A 21,251-nucleotide genomic window follows, 5' to 3' on the forward strand; every position below is an offset into this window, starting at 1 on the left:
ACTAGTAACCTGCCACTAACAATTCGTCCACTGGATGGCTGCAGATCGGTGATTTCCTCATGCATGGAGAAGAAAAATATAGGATAATATAATCATATATATATACCACATTGACCTTGTCTCATTTTAATAATCAGCTAGAGATATTATGGCACTGATTATCAGTAGGATAATGCACGTTCCCTCGACTACTGTTCCATTGATTCATGCTATGAGCAGCCTTCCCTAAATAGTGTAATTGTTATTGTAATAGTCATTTTCAAATCAGTATATGATTTGTTCCATGAAAGTGGACATTTGGAAATGGATGCATGAATACAAAACCTCAAACACAGGTAGCATGCTTATTGGACATCCACACCGACAGATGGCTCCTGAAGATTTAGAGCTCAGCTCCCTGGCAATCCTCCATGCGACACTACAAAATAATACAATTTCCCCGACTCTGCACTAATGCAGTGCACTGGGCCAAGGTTCGAAACATACCCAGATGACCGGGACGCGGACGCTCTGAGCGCACAGGAATGACAGAACCGCGACTCGGCTGTAGGTAGGTACAGCACTGACAGTGCCCCAGGCGGAAGTGTTATTTTAGTGTCCAGAACTGACACATTTCCAAGAGGTAGGCTAATATTTTATTTTTAAAACGGAATGATAACATATCCTATTGTTGCAAGGAGACAGCGAGGTTTACCTGTAGCCCACTATTTTGACGATATTCCAAAGTCTAGTTCTGCCGACCATGTTGCTTCAAGAATGTATGAAGTATTTGGGTATCACATAATAGGTCTGGCACTTGTAAAGCAGTCATGTGAAAGGGTGATATTAGCCTAAATTACATGTCGTGCTGTGACCCCAGTGTTGTCTTCATCCGTATATTCCAGAGTGCGGAATGCGATTCCGGCCCTCCTACCTAAGGAAAGATGAGGGAATGGTGGCTTCTTGTGGGCTTGCTGTGCATTCCTCTGCTGGCGGTCTACCTCCACATCCCTCCTCCCCAACTGTCCCCTGCCCTCCTGACCTGGCACTCTGCCGGAGCATTCTTCACTTTCAGGGGCAACAACATATTCTACAGAGGTAAGATTTGGCATCAGTAAGAGTAGAATGGAGGGATAGGGTCTATTCTCATTTGATTCATATTATATAAATCCAACCATTGTACATTTTGAAATTGAACTTGCTTATGAATCCATATCCCTATCCCCTGCACATACCTGATAGTGGTGCACTGTACTGATCTTTAAAGACTAATTTAATGTGTGATTGAACCAATTGCACTTTATGGCATCGAGGTGTGGGGTACACTTGCAAATAAAGATTTCACCCAATGGGACAAACACCCCATTGAAACCCTGCATGCAGAGTTCTGTAACATTCTCCTACATGTCCAGAGGAAAACTACAAACAATGCATGCAGGGCAGAATTAGGCAAATATCCAATAATAATACAAACTAAAAAAATAGCAATTAAGTTTTGGAAACATCTCAAATACAGTGACCCCCTCTCATATCATTACCAAGCCCTGCAATGGCAAGAGCTGAGCAAAGAAAATAGTCCCCTCATCCAGCTGGTCCTGGGGCTGAGTTCACAAACCTGTTCTACTAACACACTGAAGCCTCAGGACCAGAACATCCAATCAATCAGAATAAACCAAATTACAACACAGTCAAATCAAAACTACATTACTTATTGGGAAACACAAGCACAAAGCAAAATGCAGCGCTATCTGGGCCTAAATCGACAGTACACATGGCAAACTATTTGACCATGGTTACTGATCAAAACCTTAGAAAAACTTTGACTCTAGTACAGGCTCAGTGAGCACAGCCTTGCCATTGAGAAGGGTAGACACAGGAAAACCTGTCTCCCCGTAGATGAAAGACTGTGCAACTACTGCGCCACAGCAAACCCCAGACAGAGCTGCATTTCCTGACAAAATGTCAAAAATATAAAACAATTAGTGTCATTTCCCCAAATTTGAAACCCTTATTCAAGGTTTCAAAGACCTCTCTGATGAGAATAGGCTACCCGTCCTGTTGGGGGAGGAAACAGGGAGCTGTGGGTTGGCAACGCACTACATTGCTGCCTGCCATAAAATGAGGGACAGTGTCTGACAGACTAACCAACCTGCACATGTCCTCTATGCCATTGTCATTGTTCAGTGTATGGTTCTTTTGACCCTTGGTTATTGTTGTTCCGTTGACAATATTGATTATTATTATTTTAATTATGTTAATATTGTAATTCTCCAAAGTAAGCTTTGGCAATATGTACATTGTTACGTCATGCCAATAAAGCAAATGTAATTTAATTGACAGGAGCACTGAAAGCATTATGGGGAAGTGTACTGTAATGTATTTGAACTGTCCAGTTGTCACAGATTAATGTGGACAAAAGAAAGAGGAAGAAACTGAGCTTTAATTAGCATTCCTTTACATTATTGAGATGCATGCAGTGATGCGCGGACTACTGTACATTATTGAGATGCATGCAGTGATGCGTGGACTACTGTAGCCATCTAGTGTCTCCTTTTAAATCAGTACAGTGAACAGTCTGGACTGCTAAAAGTTGGAGCCCATGTTCAGATTAGTCATAATTTTAGCCCTTTACTTTACTGACCTTCTTTGACCTATGTAACATATTTTCATAGTACAGTGCCTTGCAAAAGTATTCATCCCCCTTGGTGTTTTTCCTATTTTGTTGCATTACAACCTGTAATTTAAATAGATTTTTATTTGGATTTCATGTAATGGACATAAACAAAATAGTCCAAATCGGTGAAGTGAAATGTATAATCTTCCCAAAATAAATAACGGAAAAGTGGTGCGTGCATATGTATTCACCCCCTTTGCTATGAAGACCCTAAATAAGATCTGGTGCAACCAATTACCTTCAGAAGTCACATAATTAGTGAAATAAAGTCCACCTGTGTGCAATCTAAGTGTCACATGATCTGTCACATGATCTCAGTATATATACACCTGTTCTGAAAGGCCCCAGAGTCTGCAACACCACTAAGCAAGGGGCACCACCAAGCAAGCGGCACCATGAAGACCAAGGAGCTCTCCAAACAGGTCAGGAACAAAGTTGTGGAGAAGTCAGATCAGGGTTGGGTTATAAAAAAATATCAGAAACTTTGAACATCCCACGGAGCACCATTAAATCCATTATAAAAAAATGGAAAGAATATGGCACCACAACAAACCTGCCAAGAGAGGGCCGCCCACCAAAACTCACGGACCAGGCAAGGAGGGCATTAATCAGTAGCAACAAAGAGACCAAAGATAACCCTGAAGGAGCTGCAAAGCTCCACAGCGGAGATTGGAGTATATGTCCATAGGACCACTATAAGCCGTACACTCCACAGAGCTGGGCTTTACGGAAGAGTGGCCAGAAAAAAGCCATTGCTTAAAGAAAAAAATAAGCAAACACGTTTGGTGTTCGCCAAAAGGCATGTCGGAGACTCCCCAAACATATGGAAGAAGGTACTCTGGTCAGATGAGACTAAAATTGAGCTTTTTGGCCATCAAGAAAAACACTGTCTGGCGCAAACCCAACACCTCTAATCACTCCGAGAACACCATCCCCACAGAGAAGCGTGGTGGCAGCATCATGCTGTGGGGATGTTTTTCCCTCGGCAGGAACTGGGGGGGGGGGGGGGTGTTATGCACGCTGAAGTTTTGTTCTGTTCCACAATAAAACATATTTTGCATCTTCAAAGTGGTAGGCATGTTGTGTAAATCAAATGATACAAACCCCCAAAAAAACATTTTAATTCCAGGTTGTAAGGCAACAGAATATGAAAAATGCCAAGGGGGGTGAAAGCGTTCACAAGCCACTGTACGTGATGAACGATGTGTATGCTTGACTTTTTCCTCTGTCAGAGACCTATGGTGCTGTAGGCAGCTCTGATGTAGTCATCCTCCTCCATGGCTTCCCTACCTCCAGCCTTGACTGGTACAAGGTAAGCTGATAAGAGAAAGGGGCTTGTCTATAGAATTATGCACAGATTTGATCGATTGGTTTGCTGGGATAGCTCTTAATCCATTATTGTACAATCTCTGATGGTAGATTGTGAACAGGGCCATGTTCAATAGGGCACACAGTAGCAAATTGTTTTGCAACAGGAAACAAAAACAAGCATTTTTGGACAAGTTCAGGTAGTACCCAATTTCAGTTGTCTTATGAACATGATCCAGGTATCTGGACAGGTGTCTTAATGCCAGGTGTGTTTCTGTCTTACAGATATGGGAGCCCCTGAATCAGCGCTTTAACCGAGTCATTGCTCTGGACTTCCTTGGCTTTGGCTTCAGTGACAAACCTGTGAGTCGCAGGCTATGACAGACTTGAGTTTTGGTCTATATTGTCTAGGAGGCATCAGTTAGAAAGCCAGGGAATCTACCAGGGAGAGAAACGTACACTTTAACCCACAAACAGTGCCAACAGTAATGACAAAGCAAGTGAACAAAGGAAAAGTGAAGATGCATTAACAGAAATGATCCAAATAGGCACTTTTTGCTCTAGCTAAGGTTCTCACCTATACTGACATGATGTCTCCCTGACAGAGGCCCCACCGCTACTCCATCTTTGAGCAGGCCAGCGTTGTGGAGGCGTTGGTGTCCCACCTGGGTCTGACAGAGCGGAGGGTCAACCTGCTCTCCCACGACTATGGAGACACTGTGGCCCTGGAACTACTCTACAGGTGAGCTCAGCACTGCTGCACCAAGTAGAATCAAGTTGCCCCTAGACACTGATCTTGGGTCAATTTGCATTCCCCCCCCCCCACTAATTGGTTAAGGTTAGGCTTGGAAGCCAATCCTGGAGGAACCATCAGTACTGAAAGGGCTGTATCTCAATAGCCTAGTGTTTTCCCTTCAATTACCTGACAACAGGAAAGTTGAAATATGGTGGATGCTATAGATCTTTTTCCAACTGACCCCTTCCCCATCTTTGTATCTCACAGGAGTGACCACAACAGGACAGGACACTTGACCATCAACAGCCTCTGTCTGTCCAATGGAGGTAGAGTACAGTTCCAGCTCTTTTCCTGATTGGCTACAGGTAGCACAAATGGCCAAACCATACTTTAGTAAGATGTACCATTTTAATGGACAAAAAAACAAAGTAATTTATTCAAAGTTGTAGAGCACCATAACCAAATGATATCAGGAGCCAGGTTAATACAGAGCTGCTGAGCCAGAAAAAGAAAAGGGGGGGGGGGGGGGGGGGGGGGAGTGTTAAAGCTGCAACACATCATAAATTAAATAACAGAAATCTGATGTAAAAACCTTACCTAGTAGCCATGTAGTGACAATACTGATGGTACCCAGACAAATACACCCTGGGAAGACTCCAACCAGACACCACCCTTAGCCTGGGAACAACCATTGTTGTAGCCAACAAGAAATATGGATTATTAATTAAGTTGCATCAATACTAAGAAATCATGAACATAAACCAGAAGATATCAGAACCTTACCTGGTTGTTCTGCTCATGCCAAGGAATCTTGTTAGAGCCAGGGCCCCCAATGGTGCAGTAAAGGGTCTTCTCCACCCTGGAAAGACTCCCCACTAGGCTCTGGCGCTTCAGGCTCGGGCGCTTCAGGCTCTGGCTGTTCTTCCTGAACCTGCTGGTTGCTGCTGGAGCTGACATGAGCTAGTCGGTATGGAACGGGAATAGAGCCTTCAGCCTCACCCTTAGGAGGAGAGGGGGGAAAGCATATGCTCGTCGGTCTCGCGCCGACTATTGCCGTGCTCATAGACGCTCTCAAAGTGAGAGTTCTCCCCTGCCTGGAACTCTAGGTCAGCAGGATCAGGGTGTGACCCTCTTCGATGGAAAGAGCTAGTCCTATAAACTGGGGAAGGAACAAACAAATGTAAAACGTTAATGTTAATTTCAGATAAATAAAGAACTTCAAAAAACTCAAGCAAACAGAGCACTCTAGAGTTGCTCTTACCTTGTTGATAAGGATAGCAATGAACATCCCAGCTCAGCAAAGAGGAGGCCCCTACAGGCAAAGGGTTTGAATGTTAAACAACATACTCAAAGTAATGAACGTAACATTGATCTTGCCACTATCTTACCCTGAGCCAATACTAGCAGCCATGATGCCCAATGAACAGTGCTGGTGAAGTGAGGAGAAGAGACTCTGGAGTATATTTATATGTTGTGTGTAGCGTACAACCTTTAACCAATCAGAGCCTGATTAGACAAAGATGGGCAGCTGGTGTAAACTCACCTGTCTTGTCCAATTATAAATATATATTTTTTACTAAGGCTGCGTTTACACAAGCAGCCCAATTCTAATTTTTGTCCACTAATTGGTATTTTGACCAATCACATCAGATCTTTTCACATCAGCTCTTTTTCAGAGCTAACCTGATTGGTCAAGAGACCAATTAGTGAAAAAAATATCACAATTGCAGCCTATGACACCTGCAGCTGTGGCCCGCAGGCTGCTATTTGAGTATCTGGGCTAGGCTGGAACTAAAGCCTGCACACCCTGCTTCTCGCTAGCACCAGAGTTGCTCACCCTTGGATTAACCCCTCATTCAATTCAGTGATTTTCTGTTCTTACAAATTCCCCTACTCCGAGTCATACACACTATACCGCAATAGTTTCCTATGGTAGTTTCCTACCTGGGACACCAGGGGCCTCATGTACAAAGACTTGCGTTGAATTCATACTAAAACATTGCGTACGGACAAAGCCATAAATGTGCGTACCACCAAAAAAATCTGATGTATGAATCTCTGCGTACGCAGCATTCCACATACATTCTCTTTGTACATCCCAATCAACGCGAAATTGAGCGCACATGCACGAGCACCACACCACACCCTGTCTCCTCCCTCAATTAAATCAATTTAAATATGGTAATTAGTCCAATTTGGCAAAAGAAACCTGCAAGAACATGGCTAAAGCAAGCAAGAAACGAAATTTCACTGAAAACGAATTAGCGGTGCTACTATCAGAGGTAGAAACAAGAAAAAATATTTTATTTGGAAATCTGTCCTCTGGAATTAATAACAAAAGAAAGAAAAAAGAGTGGGCGAGTTTGTCTGATGCCGTCAACGCGGTGGGATCTGAGAGTCGCACCGTAAATGAACTGAAGAAGAAATGGTCAGACATAAAGGTGGAAGTTAAGCGGAGAACTGCTGCGCACCGACAAAGTGTGGGCAGAACAGGCGGTGGTACAGGGACCGATGAACTTGCACCCTTTGATCAGAGAGTTGCCTCTATTGTAGGAGACACGTTAATCTCTGGAATCGTATCCGCTGATGTAGGAGACTCGGATATACTACAGGACTGCCAGCAAGGTGACTCAGATTTATTTCCTTAACTTTGATGTACATAGCCAGCCACCGTTTAATTTTAAAATGCATGCAATAGGCCTATAGCAAAAGGTACACCAGAGATTTCACGTATCCACTGCTTTTATTGCAAATGCGTGTACCCATTAATAAGGAACAGACTCAAATTACTGTTAAGATGTGCCTGTGTTTAATTGGACTTAGGAACCGCAGGAACGTCCACTGGCACGCACTCAGAGTCCGCACCACCTGAGCAGCCAGAGCCCATTCAGTCCAGCGTCTCCCGTGTCTCTAATGTTCCCCCCAGTGCTGAAGCCCGTCCATCTGGCCGTGTCTTGACGCATGCTGTTCTGGAGTCACAACAACAAATTGTTAGGGCCATTGAAGAAATGAACAGTCACCTTAAAAATGTCACTGACGCACTCACAGAAATAAGCCATTCATTAAAAGAATTGGTCAAAAAATGAACTTTGTGGCTGAGTACCATTTATATTGTCGCAATTACACGTTGACGGGCCTGAATGGCTTGTTGATTGTGCTGCACATATACTGGTCCTGGGTCAGGGTCATCTGGCGGTGCCCCCACCTCACCAAGGGGTATGCCATGCCTGTGCGCGACATTGTGCAGCACTCCACAGGCCAGTATGATGCGGCAAACCTTGTCAGGGCGGTATAACAGCATCCCCCCGGTCCTGTCAAGGCAGCGCCACCGACATTTCAGCTGCCCAATCGCCCGCTCCACAACTGACCGAGTGCGGGAATGGGCATCATTGTATCTGCGCTCTCGGTCAGTTTGTGGGTTGGTGAGGGGGGTTAACAGCCACGTCTTTAGTGGATAACCACTGTCTCCTGATGGGCAGTAATAATAATTACAGACACAAACATTTTACTTTTAGATAGAACCATACATTTAAATGCATAACTTACCAAGTAGCCACCCATCGCGCACCCTGCCAGCTTGGAGTCTCATCCCAACCATGCTGTTTGTAAGGATATATGAATCATGGGTTGACCCAGGCCACCTTGCCACAATATTTGTTAGGCGCATTTGTGCATCACATATAATCTGCACATTTATTGAATGGAAATGTTTCCGATTCACATATGCAAATTCGTCTTCAGATGGCGCCTTTATAGCAATATGTGTGCAGTCGATCGCTCCGATTACATTAGGAAAACCGGCTATCGCTGCAAATTGCGCTTTGATGTTTGGCTGGTCACCTGCATCGTATGGGAACGTTATATACCTGGTAGACAAGCGGATGATGCCGTCCCATACAGGTGGCATTGCACGGCTCAAACACGACTGGCTTATTCCTGAGCGGTCTGCCAGTTCTCTTTGGAAAGAACCGGTTGCTAGGAAACCAAGTGTAGTAAGCACCTGTAAAGGAACGGGTAATGCGTGGCTCCTCACTGTCTCTCTTTCCAAATTCGGACCCAACTCAGCGCAGAGCTCCAAGAGTATAGCCCTTGGAAATATGAAACGGCTGATGAGCCAGTCATCGTCGTGGGCCAGAAAATCACCGTGGTCCCTAAAAACTCGTTCTCTCCGGATTTGTCCATTGAAAATGTCTTCTAATAAAGCCAAAGCTGCCATTGCTAGACGGGTTGTATCAATTTTCACATCCTTTATATATGTTCTTACTTAATTGCATAATTAATAGAATATTCTAATAAGACTCGTGTGACAATAATATGGCAAATCATTTATCAATTACAAATTATAAGCAATATCTGGCAGGTGCGATAGAACAGTTCGTAGTGTAATGTTTGCCACTTCACTTTATTGCCTCTATGAGTCGCCAACGGACAAACATCACAAAAATGTACGTACGCCAGGCCTGAAGTTTACGTGGAAGAACGCACATTCTTACGTTAATTTCACTGTTAGTACATCTGACCTTGAACGTGAAAGCTGGCGTACGCCATGTTTTCGTGCGTAAGCAAGATTGATACATGAGGCCCCAGGTGTGTGCAGTTAATTAGCAGGTAGCACAGAAAACCCCTACCCTAACCCTTTTAAATGTAAACGTCAATGGGGGAGGGGTAGGGATATCCCAAGGATCCCGGATAGCAAGGACCATTTCATATGTGTACAATGTAGATTACCGGTCAAGAACTCCATGTAAAAGTGATACATTGCTTTGATAGCCTTTGTCTTACTGTTAACTTGCCATGTTTGGTTATGTAGTATTTTATGTAAGTACATGTTTTTTTTTCTTAAACAGGAATATTCCCTGAAACACACCATCCCAGATTCCTTCAGAAGGTTAGTCAACATTTACTGTGGATATTCTGGATTATGACTGCTTATTGTTGTTCTGTTGGATCATCGCCATGCTGTTTCCCACACAGCTCCTCAAGGACTCCAGCTTCCTCTCTTCGGTGCTGACCCGTCTCACCAACTACATGGTCTTCTCTAAAGGGTACATGCCTGTGTTCTCACATACAGTATCAGGAAATGTATACTGTACACATTGCTTGAATCTTTAATGTGGACACAGAAGCTAACATGAGCTCAAGCTAACAGGGTTACAGCAAGGGGCTCCGTCATTGATATTTTTTAATTGTGTAATTTCAATTATCTGCAGTCAAACCTTGAGTACGTTTACATGCACAGTCATACTTCGATATTAAACTGATTATGGCAGTAGGCAGATTATGCAATAGTAATGTAAACACCTTACTCTGTTTATCTTGATCGGCGTGGGGTCAAAATCTAAGTAAGTATACGACAATTACCTGGTTTTCAGAATATATTTTTTGAATTATTAGTACAAGTAAACACCTTCATCGGAGTTCCAGCCGTGCATTTGTTCTGCGCATGTGCTGGCACCAGCCTAGCAAGCCTCGCTCTTTGCGCGGCTTTTTTTTTACGCGCGTCTACACGCTGGAATTAAAATGCAAGGTAGTGAATGAGAGAACGGACTGCACAGTAGTTGGCGGCATGCAACTTTAACGTTTGTTTGCGGACCGCCATTATATCATAGAAGAACAGAACGGGCGAGCGTTAACTGCATCATAGCGTGTCAAATTAAAAAGCAAGTCTATTTTTTTCGCTTCTACGCGAAGCAATGCTGGTAAAAGGAGCGGATAAATTGCCAGAAAATAATAAAATGTTTGTGTATTGTTACGTCTGGAATTGTGACATGTTTAGTTAAAGTATCTATTTAGTGCCAAATAATGCATATTTGAAAACTATAACGTTATGCCTACCTGTGTTGATTTCGATCACAGCCATATAGCTTGGGCTAGGAAACTTGAGGAACTCTGATTTCAAGAGAGAATACTAGTATGTAGAAAGAATAAGACTAGCTAAATTCTTTATAAACTGCTCAGGTGTATTAGCAAAAACTCCCCTCACATTCGTGAGCTAACATAACTGTTTAAAGCTGGCACGTACGGAGGCTCCTGTAGGACATATAAGGTTACTCAAAAGGAACACAGCAATAATTCATAAGGGCTACATAGCGAACATAACATATACAACTCTGGTTGACAATTAAATTGGCATATGCTACACTGTGTATGTGAATTGACGCACTCTAATCTCGCAAGCAAATGTTGACGGCGTCTCTCTGTGGTTTCGGCTTCAGAAGTAGTTTTCACATACAAACTTTATATGTCCGAATTTAGAATCAAATGCTTCCCAAAAATAACGTGGTCGCGGTGGTAGAATATATATTTTATTATACTTTTACCCCCTTTTCGCCACAATTTCGTGAAATCCAATTGGTAGTTAGACTTGAATTTTGATTGGCGATTATCTGCATTTATCAGTGCCATCAGGCAACCTGATTTCCGACGTGTCCATGTAAACACGATTATTAGGGAGATCGTTATTCTTGCAAAGCATATAAACATTTTAATCGAACTATTATATTAATGACTATCCACAATAATCGCATTATTGTGTGCATGTAACCGTAATATGACATATTTTACAGTAAGATAACATTGTTGGCAAGCGAACTAGGCACGAGTGTGCCAGCTCTTATGTGCATTCAGCTAAATAATAAACCCCTCAACCATTTTACTGTTTCAAAGCTGAACACAACATTTTATTTAAATGTTATGAAGGTATTTATATTTGTTGCAAAGCATAGCTTACGAAATAAACCGAGTAAAAACATGGAGGATTACCTAACCAGCACTCAATTGCGTTTGAGCGAACATATTTCATGTACTGTAAAGATATACCATTTACCCTGTTTACTCTTGGTTTCATGTCAGGCTTGGGGACGTGTTTGGTCCTTACACCCAGCCCACAGACGCTGAGTTCTTCGACATGTGGACAGGGGTCCGCTTCAATGATGGGAACCTGGTCATGGACAGGTACTGTACCGTTCACTGTGTTTTCAGACCTCACTAGTCAAATACCTATACATACGGAATAGAGTAGACACTAGACAGATCTCTGACTCATTTGAAACTAACATGGCTAGTCAAATTTGGTGTTATTTGATACATTGTTATAGGTGGAAAATATTGATTTCAAAAATGAATTTTAACCCAACCAAATTGCACTGAATAAATGTGCAAATTTTCCATCTAAATTATAATATACTGTATATAAACAGATAATTGTTTCCATATGCATAGATTATGTTGTAACCCTTGTACTTTTCTTTTGATTGCATTGATTAAGATAAGATAGTTTCCCGTTTCTCCCTATACAGTGACTGATAAAAGTGATTGACTGATTGATCTGTGATTTAATAGTGATGGTAATAAGATTGCATATCCCTTCTCCACATAGTATCCTGCAGTTTATTAACCAGAGGGACGAGCACAGAGACAGATGGGTTGGTGCTCTCACCTCTACTTTCATCCCTGGTGAGTTCTGTCTGTGTAGTTGCTGAACAATGACTGAAACATCAATGCCAGGTTTATGTGAAGTCTGTTACACAAGAGTGTCTCAAGTTATGATTGAACCTTTGATAACTGAATGATAACTAAAAATGATATAATCTCATATAGATGAGTGATATACAGTGCCATCATAAGTGTATTCACACCCCTTGATTTTTTCCACGTTTTGTTGTTACAGCCTGGATTTAAAATGGATTCAATTTAGATTTTGTGTCACGGATCTACACACAATACCCTATAATGTCAAAGTGGAATTGTGTTTTCTGAAATGTTTACTAATGAATAAAAAGTGCCTTGAGTCAATAACTGTTCAATCCCGTTGTTATGACAAGCCTAAATAGCGTCAGGAATAAAAATGAACTTAACAAGTCAGATAATAAGTTGCATGGACTAACTCTGTGTGCAATAATGGTGTTAACATGATTTTTGAGTGACTACCCCATCTCTGTACCCCACACATACAATTATCTGTAAGGTTCCTCAGTCGAGCAGTGAATTTCAAGAACAGATTCAAGGACAATGATCAGGGAGGTTTTCCAATGCCTTGCAAAGAAGGGCACCTATTGGTAAATAAATTTAAAAAAGCAGACTTTGATTATCCCTTTTGAGCATGGTGAAGTTATTAATCACACTTTGGATCAGTCACTACAAAGATACAGGTGTCCTTCCTAACTCGGTTGCCGGAGAGGAAGGAAACCGCTCAGGGATTTCAACATGAGGCCAATGGTGGTTTTAAACCAGTTACAGAGTTTAATGGCTGTGATAGGAGAAAACTGAGTATGGATCAAAAACATTGTAGTTACTCCACAAAACTAACCTAAATTACAGCGTGAAAATAAGGAAGCCTGTTAAGAATACAAATATTCCAAAACGCATCCTGTTTGCAATAAGACACTAAAGTAATACTGCAAAAAATGTCCTGAATACAAAGCATTATGTTTGGGGCAAATCCAACACATCACTGAGTACCACTCTTCATATTTTCAAGCATGGTGGTGGCTGCATCATGTTAGCGGTATGCTTGTCATCGGCAAGGACTAGGAGGGTTTTTTTTTAGGATTAAAAAACCAAACAGAATAGAGCTCAGCACAGTCAAAATCCTAGAGGAAAACCTGGTTCAGTCTGCTTTCCAACAGATACTGGGAGACAAATCCACCTTTCAGCAGGACAATAACCTAAAACATAAGCCAAATATACACTGGAGTTACTTACCAAGATGACGTTGAATGTTCCTGAGTGGCCTAAATTACAGTTTAGACTTAAATAGGCTTGAACTATGTCAAGACTTGAAAATGTCTGTCAAGCAATGATCAAAAACCAACTTGACAGAGCTTGAAGAATTCTTAAAAGAATAATGGACAAATATTGTACAATACAGGTTTGCAAAGCTCTTAGACATACCCAGCAAGACTCACAGCTGTAATCGCTGCCAAAGGTGAGTATAACATGTATTGACTCAGGGGGTTGAAGACCTATCTTATCCAAATATATATTTTATTTATTACAATAAAACATTTTAGAATTTTTCTTCCACTTTGACAGAGTATTTTGGGTAGATCGTTGACAAAAAAATGACAATTAAATCTATTTTAATCGCACTTTGTAGCACAAGAAAATGTGGAAAAAGTCAAGGACTGTGAATAATTTCTGAAGGTTCTGTAATGACAGAAGGGCAATGGCAGGAAGTTTTAAGGATAATGATGTACTCTGTCTGTCATTAATTTAACTCAATCACTGCTGTTCTATCCGTTGATGTTGATTTCCTGCAATGGGTAGGTTTGTGCCTACTATGAAACTGCACAAAAACAAGTTACAGTGCCATGTCAGTTAGTACACTGAAGTTCTGAATGCTGTTGTACAGTGACTGTAAGCGGTAAAACTCCCCTCTGGTTTAGACTGAGGTGACCAGCGAGTCAGTCAATGAGGCTAAGCTACTTAGCGCAGACTAATACCTCCCAGGAGTTTATTAGCCCATCTGTGCCCCATTAAGGTTAGCTGGTAGTGGTGTGATCCATACCTCCCTCCCTACTACACGTGGTCCCCATCCCCATAGAATCCTTTTCAACACACTAGTTGTTGATACGTCAATCAACATCTCACCGCGAAGAGTTTCGGTCTGTCATCACCAGATGCATTGTAACATTTGATTGTTATGAGAAGGCATGTGGATTTAGTTAAATGCAAATTGACTAGCCTGTCATTGGAAGGCAAAAAATTATAATTTAATGTCCCCCACCCCCGTTAACCTTTAACACCTCTTCCATAATCCCTCTCTACCTCCTTGTCTTTCAGTTCATATGATCTATGGACCCCTGGATCCAGTCAACCCTCACCCCCAATTCATCCTCCTTTACCAGTAAGTGCACCTCCTCCATACTCTTATCCTATTGACATGCGTTGCGTTATTAAAGGTGTTAGTGAGAGTTTCATTCACAGGCACTGGGTCATTGCTTAGGGTTGGATTGAAAAATCCTGTTTTTTCCTGTCTCAAATTAGGGAAAGGGGGATACCTAGTCAGTTGTACAACTGACATATGATCTAATGTTTGGTCGATGACTAAAACGTGATTTTAATTTCTATGGCGTATCAAGTTTTATTTTGTCGTAGGGTACATAAGGTAGTACCTCTTCTCCTGTTGTTGGAGCACGAGCCTGTGTATTCCTTCTAATGTCTGCAATAATAGCAGAAATGAAAAGCCCTACACACAGACAAAGTATATTGTAGAGGTATTTTTGGGCTCAAAGCTCAGTCCATAGGTTGTGTAGAATGTTAAATGCACTCTCTTTGTCTGAGCAGTTTCTTACACACAGGTTTATCAAAGGACACTGAGTTGAAGGAGTTGGTGTCTAACAGTAATTGTCATTGCCTTGAATCGCCAAGGTCATGGGTTCAAATCCCATCCAATGCCGTTTTAACATGAACCTACTCTCTTCAGATGTCAACCTTTTAATATACCAAGTGTTTCCTAGTTAGTGTGAAGGGGTCTGTGGCGATGGTAGATGCTCCCTGCCTCACACAGTAGAAACATTTATTATCTCTAGCAACATAATCTCTTCCATAAAGTCCTATAGTAGTGCCAAGAAGTACACAACAGTCAGAGAAATCTACCACCTCTGTAGCTCAATTGGTAGAGCATGGCGCTTGTAACACCAGGGTAGTGGGTTCGATCCCCGGGACCACCCATACGTAAAAATGTATGCGCACATGACTAAGTCGCTTTGGATAAAAGCGTCTGCAAAATGGCATTATATTATTATTATTATATTATAGATGAGGTTGCTGGTTGGAATCCCTGTCCCGGCTCTGGATTGAAGAGGACCACCCTTCATCTCTGAGATGGGGAGCGAAGAGGACAGAAGAGGAGGCATGGTCCCTGTATTCAGAGATATAAATGCAGATGGTTATGCAATAATTCACCAGAAAAACATCATGGTTAAATCTTGAAGGGAAAAAAAAAGAGGATCGTTTAGACTTTGCTTCTGCTTGCCTTGAACTCTACCCACTTCTCCACCTCCATACCTGAACTGGTCCGTGTCAGTTGCTGGAGTTTCAGCTGGTCTAGTTTGCTCACTTCTTTGGACTCTCTCACCATTTTTCCAAACGACGCTTCCCACTGCTAATTACCGCCCCAGAGTCTCTGCCAAGTCTTTCCCTATGGACTCTGCTTGGATTCGAGCCCACAACCGCTCCACTGAGAGGCACATGTTTTTCGCTTATGCCACCCTCTTTCATGACATCTTGGGCTCCTTCAACATAAGGTTTTAGTCCGAAAAGGGGAAAACAAGTATGTTCTTTGTAACTTTCGACATAGCCTCTGTGCCACAGGGAAAGGATATCTTGAGGCTACAGAACCACTCGGGTTTTGAACTATCATCTTGCAAGCCAGTGACAATTCCACTCCGCCACTGCAGGATTTAGATAATAGTGATTTTTTAAAAAATACTTTAAAGTTACTCAACATTCAACCCAAAGCATCAATGGAGAGGGGAAAACAGAGACGTGAATCAAGTAAGGTTCAAGTCCCCCCCCCCCCCCCCTTTGTATTCCATACAATACTAAGCGCTGCATTGTAAATCGCACCTCTCACTGTTTATTAGTTCAGAGGTCCTCCTTAAACGGAATCTTTCTTACACTTAGGTTTTATTCCATGATGAACACCGGTACACTGACGTTTCACATTACGTGTTCCTCAGTTACCTGAGTACTGCACTTATAACCTAGTGGCCTAATGAGACACTGCAAGAAGAACAGGAAAATAAGATTATAATCAAAATAATAGCAAATAGCTCAAAATAATAATATGGTGTAGAGCAGGGGTGTCAAACTCATTTTAGCTCAGGGGCCACATGGAGGAAAATCTATTCCCAAGTGGGCCGGACCGGTAAAATCATGGTATATATATATAACTTAAAAACAACAAATTCAGATTGTTTTCTTTGTTTTAATACTATCAACATAAAACATAAAGTTGGAGCCTGAGGACAGTGTGTCCAAAATAGTACAAGCACAACATCACTATTAATCATAGAACACCTCAAGTTTATTTGAAAATTCTAAAGAAAAAACACACAAACACACAATGCCTCAGTGATTCACAGAACTGTTTCACAGATCACAGAACTATATCAGGGTGTCATTTCTCAGGCAGAAATGTAGATACAAATAATGAAATCCTGTTCCCCAAACAAGTGCAAGAACCACAGAGTCAAGAATAGGTTAAATATACAAATAAAATCAATTAAAAACAATAGCACATCAACATAAAAACATATAAACATAAAGCTGGAGCCTGAGGACAGTGTGTCCAAAAGCACAACATCACTATTAATCATAAAACACCAAGTTATTTGAAATTCTGAGGACAAACAACACACAAACACACAATGCCTCAGTGATTCACAGAAGTATATCACAGATCACAGAACTATATCAGGGTGTCTCATGCAGCACTTTAAGTGGGGTTGCATAGTTTATTTGACTCCTGATACCTGGCATCTTTTAGCTTTCACCAGCGCATCAATATCAGGCGTCACATCCTGAGTGGCAGCCAACTTCAGGATGTGATTCAAGTGCTTGTGCGTGAGCCTTGAGCGCAGCTTTGTTTTATTTATGCTCATTACAGAGAACCTGCTCACAAAGATATGTGGTTCCAAACATGCACAACCGTTTTGCAGCGAGGGCTGTCAAGTTGGGGTAACCTGGCAAGAGATTCTGATAAAATGTGTCCAAGCCAGCTGCGGTAAATTTTCCCTTCAAATCCGAGTCACACTGCAAGTCTATTATTTCAAGTTGGATGCTGACGGGTAGATCAGAGGGATTCACGGTGAATGGCGAACAAAAAACTTTGAAGTCTTTCTCCAGTTCACCAAAAATCTGAAAGCGTTGCTCAAACTCCCTTAACAGTCCCGTTATTTTATCTTTGAACCGCTTCATGTCTGCCACATGTTGGGTCGCGCACACATTTTTCAGACAGGGGAAGTGAGCTGCATCACCACCGGCGAGTTGCGTCTCCCACAATGACAGCTTCAACTTGAAAGAACGTATTTCACATTTACATTTTAGTCATTTAGTAGACGCTCTTATCCAGAGCGACTTACAGTTAGTGAATACATTTTTTTTTTTTTTTATACTGGCCCCCCGTGGGAATCAAACCCACAACCCTGGCGTTGCAAACGCCATGCTCTACCAACTGAGCTACATCCCTGCCGGCCATTCCCTCCCCTACCCTGGACGACGCTGGACCAATTGTGCGCCGCCCATGAGTCTCCCGGTCGCGGCCGGCTGCGACAGAGCCTGGATTCAAACCAGGATCTCTAGTGGCACAGTTAGCACTGCGATGCATTGCCTTAGACCACTGCGCCACTCAGGAGTATGCTGTCATAATACTGCGTGGCAACTTTGTTGCGCCCTTGCAGCTGTTTGTTCAAGTTATTCAGGTGCTCTGTAACATCCACCATAAATGCAAGGTCCTGCATCCATTCTGCGGAATTAAATTCTAACACTGGTTTGCCCTTTTCTTCCATGAACTGTTCAATTTCTTCTCGTAAATCAAAGAAACGCCTCAGCACAGCACTTCGGCTTAACCATCTTACCTCGGTGTGGTATGGCAGGCCATATTTGTGGTCTTTCTCTCGGAGAAGGCTGTCAAACTGACGGTGATTCAGGCTTCTGGATCGGATGAAATGAACAGTTTGGATGACCACCTTCATGACGTTATCCATCTTTAATGACTTGCAACCCAAAGCCTCCTGGTGCAAAATACAGTGAAAAGTCCAAAAATCACATCCTCCATTTGCAGATTGCACTTTCTCTCTGAACTTTGTCACAACACCTGCTTTTTTCCCGATTAATTGAGGGCGCACCATCTGTAGCCAGGCTGACAGCGCGGGACCAGTCCACTCCGACCCTGTCCAGCGCGCCGACGAGTGCAGTGAAAATATCAGCTGCTGTCGTTGTATCTGTCATCGGCACCAACTCCACGAACTCCTCGTGACGGTCAATGTCTCATCAACTCCGCGGATGAAAATGGCCAGTTGTGCAACATCTGTAATGTCCGTGCTTTCATCAATTGCAACCGAAAACGCAATAAATGACTTTACTTTTTGCTTCAACTTGCTGTCCAAATCCACTGAAAGATCGGAAATCCTGTCTGCAACTGTGTTTCTTGTCAGGCTGATTTTTGCAAAAGCCTGGTGCTTTTCAGGGCACACAATCTCTGCTGCCTTCATCATGCATGTTTTTACAAATTCACCCTCACTAAATGGTTTTGAAGCCACTGCGATTTCATTAGCAATGAGGTAGCTAGCTTTCACTGCAGCGTCACTGATGTCTCGGCTGTGAGTAAACACAGACTGCTGTTTCTTCAGACCCACCAACAGTTCATTCACCTTCTCTCTTCTCCGCTGTCCTTGAAAGTTGTCATATTTGTCGGCATGAAGACTCACATAGTGGCGACGAAGGTTATATTCTTTCAGCACTGCAACATGCTGTGAACACACCAAACATACAGCTTTCCCATTCAATTCCGTGAATAAATAGGATGACCATTTTTCTTGGAACACTCTGCACTCTGCGTCCACTTTTCTCTTTTTTGACAGAGACATATTGGGGCAATGACGGTGCCAAAGCACATAATGTTAAAAGTAGAAGCCGTAATAAATATCGCGGGCAAAACAAAGTAGCTCATCCGGACTGGCTGCACTTGCTTGACCTATTTGCTCTGCCCCGGTATAAACAGTTTGCTTGCTTAACACAATTGCCATTGCGCCATCCAGTGGACACAATTGGAACAGCAGTTTATTTTATTGAAAAATTGCAGCTCATTTTGATACTTTACAAAATCATCTCGCGGGCCGGATTAAACCCGTTTGCGGGCCGGACGTTTGACACCCCTGGTGTAGAGTTTATTGATAGGCGTTGGCCTAGATTCAATCAGATCAAGCGTTAACCGGCGATAGCCGACACCCGCATAGCTGATGTTTTGATGGTGTAACTGCATTGGTGCTGTGCTTGATCATTGTCATGAAGCCACACCTGTCCCACTCGCGTTAAAGTTCAGAACAAGAAAGTGTAGCCTAAATAGAAATAATTACGCTCAAATAGAAAACATTATTTAATTTAATGATTTTCAATCAGCCTAATGGAGCTGTAATTACATCTCACATTCTTGTTTGAAATTGTAAACAAGGCTGCATGGAATTTCTCTTAATGTGGCTCCATGCAGCCAATGGCATTGTCCGCTTTAGGTATAATGACGTGAGCTGCTTGTGGATTTGACAGTGCTAATGCAGTTCCACCTCCGACACTGCCAAAACAACCACTATGCAGAATTCAGCTAAACCAGAACTGATTGAATAGAGCCCTGAGACAAATGCTTTAAAAAAATGTGTATATACATATGTGGACAAAAGGTATTGGGGTTTCTGTATTTAGCCCTAGTCATTAATTTGGGTGTTACATAATGCAAGTATTCCTTTTGTATGAATAAGTCCTCTTGTCCCTCCTAACCCAATGTTGTCATTGTCCTTCAGGAAACTGGTCCAGAGGTCCACTGTGTCGGTTCTGGATGAACACATCAGCCATTATCCCCAGCTGGAGGACCCTACTGGCTTCCTCAACGCCTACTTTAGCTTCATCAATGCCTTCTGAGCAACCTCACCAGCATTAAACAATCTGAACTTGACATCTGCGAGCATAACCTGGGTCATGTTCATTCGGGCTCACAACAGGAAGGATTTAAAACGTTTTGCACTGGGAAAACAAAAATATGAATTTCTTATGTGGTCCTCTGTAGCTCAGCTGGTAGAGCACGGCGCTTGTAACGCCAAGGTAGTGGTTTCGATCCCCGGGACCACCCATACACAAATGTATGCACGCATGACTAAGTCGCTTTGGAGAACAGCGTCTGCTAAATGGCATATTAATTAATTATTGGAGTCCAGCCCAGGTAGTCCCTCCCCATTTCAGTGTTTTCTTCCATTTGGTGCCTAATGAACACAAATATTCACATCTCCCATTGAAAACAATGCATGGTTTATGTGAGAAAAAAGTAGTGTGCAGAAGATTCAGACTGGCTGGGTCGGTCGTGAACAAACACCCATAATTGAAAAACTTCAAACTGGATGAGAACTGTGCACATTGAATCATACCTGATATGACACACAGACATCTTGAATCCATTCCTGGTATTGATGTCACCAAAGTCCGACAGTATCTGTCTCCTGCTACTCTGTATGAACAAAATTACAATAGCTTAGCTGCAAATGACAATACTAAATGGAACTACTGCTACTATAGGGACATTTGTGTAACATAGGAAATCTTACTGGAAGCATGGAAGATTAGCTTGGGCAATCTCAAAAGTATTTTGATTATCTTTGGGGTTCAATTAAGTTGTTTATGACAAATTGATGTAATTCATAAGGTGGTAGAGCATTTCTAACAGGTTGCATCCCAAGGAAAATAATTTTGATATTTCTACATTCTGTGTATGGAGGAAATGCAGCACTGACTAAGAAAAGTAAACTTTCCTTGAAATAAAATTAGTTTTCCAAAAAGCTTGTG

The 21,251-nt window shown here is 42.2% G+C and overlaps 1 protein-coding gene across 2 annotated transcripts; it reads left to right on the forward strand.

The window, feature by feature from the left end:
• Positions 1-412: 412 nt before the first annotated feature.
• On the forward strand, positions 413-21,239 carry LOC311130038 (mesoderm-specific transcript homolog protein-like). 2 transcript variants are annotated; one of them, XM_084162656.1, is made up of 12 exons: positions 413-550; positions 885-1,077; positions 3,886-3,965; positions 4,247-4,324; positions 4,567-4,703; positions 4,965-5,023; positions 9,545-9,585; positions 9,672-9,742; positions 11,550-11,651; positions 12,076-12,152; positions 14,481-14,544; positions 20,219-20,706. In XM_084162656.1, exons 2-12 carry the CDS (start codon positions 924-926, stop codon positions 20,334-20,336), a joined length of 981 nt encoding a protein of 326 aa, XP_084018782.1. In that variant the 5' UTR covers positions 413-550; positions 885-923; the 3' UTR covers positions 20,337-20,706. The 2 variants fall into 2 exon arrangements, with proteins under 2 accessions (XP_084018782.1, XP_084018783.1); XM_084162657.1 differs by having other exon boundaries at positions 540-622; positions 20,219-21,239.
• Positions 21,240-21,251: the final 12 nt, after the last annotated feature.

The sequence above is a fragment of the Coregonus lavaretus genome, assembly GCF_964263955.1.
Source record: "Coregonus lavaretus genome assembly, chromosome: 5".
NCBI classification, from domain to species: Eukaryota; Metazoa; Chordata; class Actinopteri; order Salmoniformes; family Salmonidae; genus Coregonus; species Coregonus lavaretus.

Bases quoted from the DNA above. Each gene is read 5' to 3' on its own strand.
- LOC311130038 (XM_084162656.1), top strand. From the start codon at position 924: ATGAGGGAATGGTGGCTTCTTGTGGGCTTGCTGTGCATTCCTCTGCTG. The intron at 1,078-3,885 runs GTAAGATTTGGC...TTCCTCTGTCAG, and splicing joins CAACAACATATTCTACAGAG to AGACCTATGGTGCTGTAGGC. The intron at 14,545-20,218 runs GTAAGTGCACCT...ATTGTCCTTCAG, and splicing joins CAATTCATCCTCCTTTACCA to GAAACTGGTCCAGAGGTCCA.